This window comes from Lepidochelys olivacea, assembly GCF_965140295.1.
Source record: "Lepidochelys olivacea isolate rLepOli2 genome assembly, chromosome: 6".
In the NCBI taxonomy this organism is placed as follows: domain Eukaryota; kingdom Metazoa; phylum Chordata; order Testudines; family Cheloniidae; genus Lepidochelys; species Lepidochelys olivacea.
In genome coordinates, this window is record NC_140416.1 from 12,061,276 (window position 1) to 12,067,275 (window position 6,000).

Here is a 6,000-nt window from a genome sequence, read left to right on the forward strand (position 1 = left end):
CCGTCCTTGAGGTCCCCCACGGTTTGTCGTAAAGGTCCCTGGCACCCCAAGCTGCCTGGCTTCCTGAGAAGCAACACGGGGTGCTAGGGACAAACCTGGCAGCCTTTGTCTTCATGTTGAGCAAACAGGGCGTGGTGTAGTCTGGGTCTGAGAAAGGGAGAGACCCAGTTGGCTGACACACGAGTTACTGACACTGTGGTTACTAGAACTACTGCTTCGTGAATCTGAATCCACCACCCCTGGCCTCGGGGCTGCCTCCCTCTTGTGTGACCTCCGGGAGTGTTAGGAAACAGCCCGGGTAGGGCGGAGAGCCTCAGTGTCGGTGCAGAGCTGCTCCCAGAGGGAAGGAGGAACTAATCTCTGACTCCCTTAGCTCCTGTGGATTCTCTGCCTGTGGATCTAGAAGTTCTAGACTCACTGAGCTTTTCTTCAGGGTTCTCCCCCAAAAAGCTGTGCTGGTCTCCACGAGGTCGCTGACAGGATTGAGGTGGCTGCCTCTGTGGAGGGGTCCATTGGTCCATCTCTCAAAGGACGTGCAGCCTGAGTCTCCTTCATTCACTGGACTCCAGTTAAAACAACAAGAAGTCCTTGTGGCACCTTCGAGACTAACAAATTTATTTGGGCATAAGCTTTTGTGGGCTAAAACCCACATCATCAGATTCATGGAGTGAAAAATACAGTAAGCAGTATATATATTTCCATCTTTTCATTATATATATAATATATAATCTTTTCATTTTATATATATATATATATATATATATATATATATATATATATATATATATAATGAAAAGATGGAAATTGCCTTATCAAGTGGGGGGGTCAGTGCTAATTAGGCCAATTCAGTTAAGGTGGAAGTGGCCTATTCTTAACAGTTGACAAGAAGGGGTGAATATCAACAGAGGGAAAATTACCTTTGTAGTGTAGTAATGGGTTCACTCTGTCTCACCCCACTGGTTGTATCTTCTTCTCCCCCAGGAAATGACACAGCGTTGGCCCATGGTGATGCTGTCTTTCCGGGAGTTCACCTACCACTTCCGAGTAGCCCAGCCTGTGAGTATGGAACCGGCTATGCCCTCTGCACCATCCAGGGCAGAGGGGACCAAGATCAGTGGGGCAGCCCCTGCACTGAACCCCCTACAGGCATGGGGCTCTGGATCTTGCCAGGAGGGAGGGGGCGTGTGAGAATTCCAGAGCCTTGTGCCCCCCTCAGGGCAGGGATGCATGTGTAAATTGTGACTGGGTTCCCCTTGTACACAGCGGAGCAGATTGTGGGGGAAGGGAAGTTAGTTGGGGTGAGTGGCCAGGACTTTCCACGTCACGCAGTGCAGGGCTGGGTGTGGGCAGGGGAAATGCAAAACTGGAGCTCTTTACTCCTACAGGCTGAGATTGTTGTTGTTTTTAAACACTTGGGAGGTGATGGGGGCCATATGCAAATCTAGCTGGCGAATCCTCCACTTCCCCAGTGCATAAGTGGGATAGCAACTGAATCTTGCTCCTTCTGAGGAGGTTTCTCTTGACAGCCCTCTCTCCCTCCCGCAGGGCCAAGCCCACTGTAGTACCACCCCGGAGCACATGGGACACCTCTTCACTGACTATTATTTCCAGTTTTACTGGCTCTGTGAGTGAGTCCCGGCAGCACCAGTGCCCTTTGCTGGGAGAGAGGAAGGGGACTGGTGAAACATATCAGACTGTCACATGCCTTCCTCTGAAAACCTCCAAGCCCCCTTCTGCTCCCGCCTTCCCCTTGGGGCTTTGAGCTACTTTGGTTCTGTCCTGGGGATAATATAGACACTGAAGTGCTCCATAAGGAATATAGGACCTCTGCCAGGAGCAACACAACCAGCCCCAGGGATCTACTGGACATGCCAACCAAACACCATAGTTCACAATCCTGGGATGCCCTGAGCAACTCTGTCCATCTCCTTCCCTTCTGGGGATACTGGCACCCTTCTCCCTCCCTCTGCTACACTGGATTTGAAAGTGTTACACTGGATCATGTGTGGACAGGCTTGTCCCAACCTCTAGAGGTGGGGCTATGGTCTGGCTGGGAACAACAGCCTGAGAGGCCTATTGGTTCCTATGGCAATGCAGCAGCTCTCTGCAACACTGGAATTTATCTTCCAAGACTGGAGCTCTTGTCAATGCTGAAACACTGGAATTCCATCCTAAAGGAGGGCTCCCCCTGGACATACTGGAAGTCATACACTGGAGTTGCTGTTCCTTCTGGTCAGCCACTGGCTATTTTCCTGCATCCCTGCTCCATAGGATTCCTGGTGACATTGGGATGCTCCACACGGACAGCCAGAGAGAAACCCTGCCAAGAGGGGGCTGCAGAAGCAACAGGGTTCTCCTTGGTCCCTTTCCTCCCTGCCCTGTTTCCTACACTCCATGGAGACCAGGCCTGAACAGATGAACTTAAGAACCCCACAAAACCACTAGTCAGCCTATGCCAGCCTGTTGGCAAGGGCTTGCCCTTGATTCCTTCCCCCCCCCCCCCAGGAAGTGGGGAGAAGAGGCACCTTGGGAGCAGAGTCATCCCCCAAATACCTCTATCTAAGGGCCCAGTTTGCAGGTGTTTGTTGCTGTACCCCATATTTCTGTGGTTGGGGTGGGGACTGTCCCTGTTACTCTAGAGTAGCTAGAGCTGGCTGGTCCCAGGGCCAGCCCCAGAGAACATCCCTGAAGCCCGGGTTCACCCTGCCTGCCTCTGCTCAGGGGTGCCAAAGGGAGGCCACCAGCACGGACTGCTCTGCAGAATGGACGTGGAGACTCAGGTAACTGGTTTCACTGCACCTACTGGTGAATGCAGCTCTGGTCCCAACAGGTCTCTGCCAGGCAAGGTGGCCCCCTACCGATTTCCCCTAGGAGGGGAGGGGGCAGGTGACTCAAGGCCTGGCTCCCATTGCCCCCTGGTAAGCTGGTGAGTGTATTATGGGTATTTTACTGTTACAAGGTTTTAACTTGCTAAACTACTGATTTTTTTAAAGCAGTGTAAAAACAGACCTCTTAATTCTGTCCTTACTGATCTATTTGTGTCTTACATAGGAAACCAAAGGGGGCGAGTGCAGAGGCCCAGCCTGGCAGCTATACTGGTGCCGGGGGAGCTAGGACCTGTCAGACTTTGGCAGCTCTTGTATGTGTGTCTTTCTCCCACCCCAGCACTTTTCACTGACCGGGGAGGGAAACTTCTGCATTCCTGCAGTCTGAACCTGTGCCAGGATAACCCTGTGACCCAGTTCTGTAAGAAAGTGGCAGCAGCCTCTGGAGAAAGGGAGGGGCAGGGGAGGAAACTCCACTGCAATGCTGAACCAAAGCACAAAGCTGGCTCCAGAGGCGTCCGTGCTTTTCCCTTTGCAAAGTGCCGTCACCTGGTGTAGGCAGCTTTACCAAACTGGGGCTGGGTAGCTGTGGCAGGGCCCGACCATGGTATGGCAGGGACTCTGCCGACTCTCTTTTCTTGCTGGTAGTGGAGACAAATACAACAATCACTGAATCCCAGACTTCAGTGGCTGTCTTTAGACAGCAGAGCAGGATCTATTCATGTCCCAGCTGTAATTACCGTTGCCCCCAGCAAAGCAGTAAGGAATGCTTTTTTAGTCAAATATAGATGGCTCCTATGCAGCCTTTGGGGGCTTTTGCTTATCTGTGTTTTATTTTGGGGGTGATACATAGCAAACATAACTCCCAATTGTCTCTGTGACTGCCCCCCCACACCAGGCCAAATGCCTGCAACTCTTGGTGACTTCTATGGGAGCTAGAGATTTGGTTCCTCTAAGGATCGGGACCTTTATTTGAAGGTGTGGTTTCAGACCAGCTCTTCAGTTCCCATTCTGTGCCTGTTGGCGGAGCACACTTAGCTGTGTTAGCAATCTAGCTCCTATGGCACACTGGCTGCAGAGAACGAGTATTGAATGCCCGGTGAGTGAGAGTGTAGGGAGGGGCACGTTTTCTGTGCTACACTAGGCAACTAGTAGGGAAGGACAGAAGGCTGATGGCCCTGTGGTCCCTGAGTGTGAAGCAGCCACAATTCCAGTCTCCATAGGACTGCATTCCTGCCAGCAATTGACACGAAATCCTCCACGGCCGCTCTTTGCAAAGTACACTTTTTACCTTACTTCCCCCGCCCCGCATTTGCCCTGAACTTTGCTTGGTCTTTACGCTGGGAGATTCCTTTAGTGGCAGCTGTTGTCCTCCAGATAGCAATCGCTGGCCCCAATCTTCCAAACTCTAGTCAGTAAGCACGCTCACAGATTTTGCTGGGACTACTCACAGGAGGGGTAGTGCTTATCAGGGCCACTCAAAGTTTTCCTCTTGTGTTTTTAATAGAGCTGAACTTACTGCCTGTGCTTTAATTTAGGAGCGCTGGCCTTTCCCCAGGCTGAATTCCTCACTGTCTGCCCGCAACCACCACCATATAAATCTGCCCCCCACCTCCCCCCAACCCACTGGTGTTCTCAGAAGTGGCAGCTGTGGGTCTTCCCAGATGCCTTTCACAACACTCCAGGGGATGCAACGCACTGGGTGCAGTCACCAGAGATTTATAATGGTGGGTGGCGGGTTGTAGCCCTAAGTAAGGTCTGTAGCATTTCAGGTAGCTCCATGATGCTTAAGCATAGGGTCAGGGTCACTGCTTCTGCCCACAGCCGCAGTCCTTAACGTCTGCAGTAACGCCTATCTCCTTTTCCTGCCAACACACAGGCACAACACCTCCTGTGGACCTTGAAGATGATGGCTGGTTAGTTTCTCTGTAGTGAGTTCACCTCCTTTCCAAAAAGGAAGGGAATAATTCAAATCCCGAGGCCTTTCCTACATGTACAACTATTTTAAAGCAAGATGGCAGTGATTAGTTAATACCTTAGATATTTACAAGATACAGGAGGATTAAACTCAGCCTGTACTCTCAGAAAAACTTTTTATAGTGCTTTTCATCCCAAAGTACTCCACAAACTACACACAGAGAGATCATCCAAACCATAGGGTACCTCTCCAAGACAGGAACCAGAGTTTCACAGTAGGGTGGTAATTGTTAAGGAGTGAAATGGCCACATGATGGCACCAGAGCTCATGGAAACAACTGGCCAGTGGCCAACTGTGTTGCTTAGAGTCAGCCTCCTAAGGAGGTCTCCACTCTACTCCCCTGTAATTAAAGAGGTTTTCTCCCCATCCCCTTCCCAAAATAGTAGCAGGAAGAGTTAAGTTAGGCTTTTCCCTGTGTGAGACGGAGAGAGCTCTGAGCCAGTGTTTCCAGCCTCATCAAGGCAGGGAGCTCCCCTTTCTCTCTGCATCTGGAAACTGAAGCTTCATCTCTCTAGACACTCTTAGCTGGAAAGAAGGATGACAAGTGTGAACATGGGGCCACTTTCTAAAGTTTGCCTGTTTGGGAGAGAGTTTGTTTCAAAAGCAAATTCACATCTCTTTTGCTCTACTTCTAAAGCTTAAAGCCTGTAAATAAAGACTGCGGCACCACTGCGAGGATTAAGGAAAAATAAAGCACTAATTTGTTTGGTTTAAATGTTGCTGTCACAGCTTTGATCACTGTATATTGTCAGCAAGTTTGTAGAGTTGCATTCTGAGCAGATATTAATGGTTATTGGTTTTTATTTGCTCTGGGGGGGCTAAGCACTGCTTCCCTCCTTTCTTTCTGATTTGTATTTATATTTTGCTGAGTTTTAGGGGTGCTGGTTCTCAGGACTCCCCCACTTTTTTGTTTGGCTTATCTAGACTTTGTTTTATGCTGGAGGTAAATATACCTATATAAATAAATATATAAATACAGCTTTGTATCCAAGTATGGCTCCTGGCTGCTTTCCTCCACCAGTGGAAAAATTGTGTTTCTTAATGCAGTTGTTTACAAATTGTCCCTTTCACACAACTGGGCCCTGATACCACAAACACCATGGGTTTCTTCCAGATGGCATCAGTTACTTAAGATGCTCAGGTGTGGGCAAATCAAATTCCAAGCTCTGTCCATGCTCATGGCTGTGGACTGCATTT

At 49.8% G+C, this 6,000-nt stretch overlaps 1 protein-coding gene across 1 annotated transcript in view; it reads left to right on the forward strand.

The window, feature by feature from the left end:
• MYRF (myelin regulatory factor) overlaps nucleotides 1-5,794 on the forward strand; it is a 106,854-nt gene extending 101,060 nt beyond the window's left edge. Inside the window, exons 25-26 of the mRNA XM_084632218.1 lie at nucleotides 982-1,056; nucleotides 1,546-5,794. Of these exons, the coding sequence (XP_084488344.1) occupies nucleotides 982-1,056; nucleotides 1,546-1,632 (162 nt within the window). The 3' untranslated portion in view covers nucleotides 1,633-5,794. The remainder of the gene's footprint in view (nucleotides 1-981; nucleotides 1,057-1,545) is intronic.
• The last annotated feature ends 206 nt before the right edge of the window (nucleotides 5,795-6,000 follow it).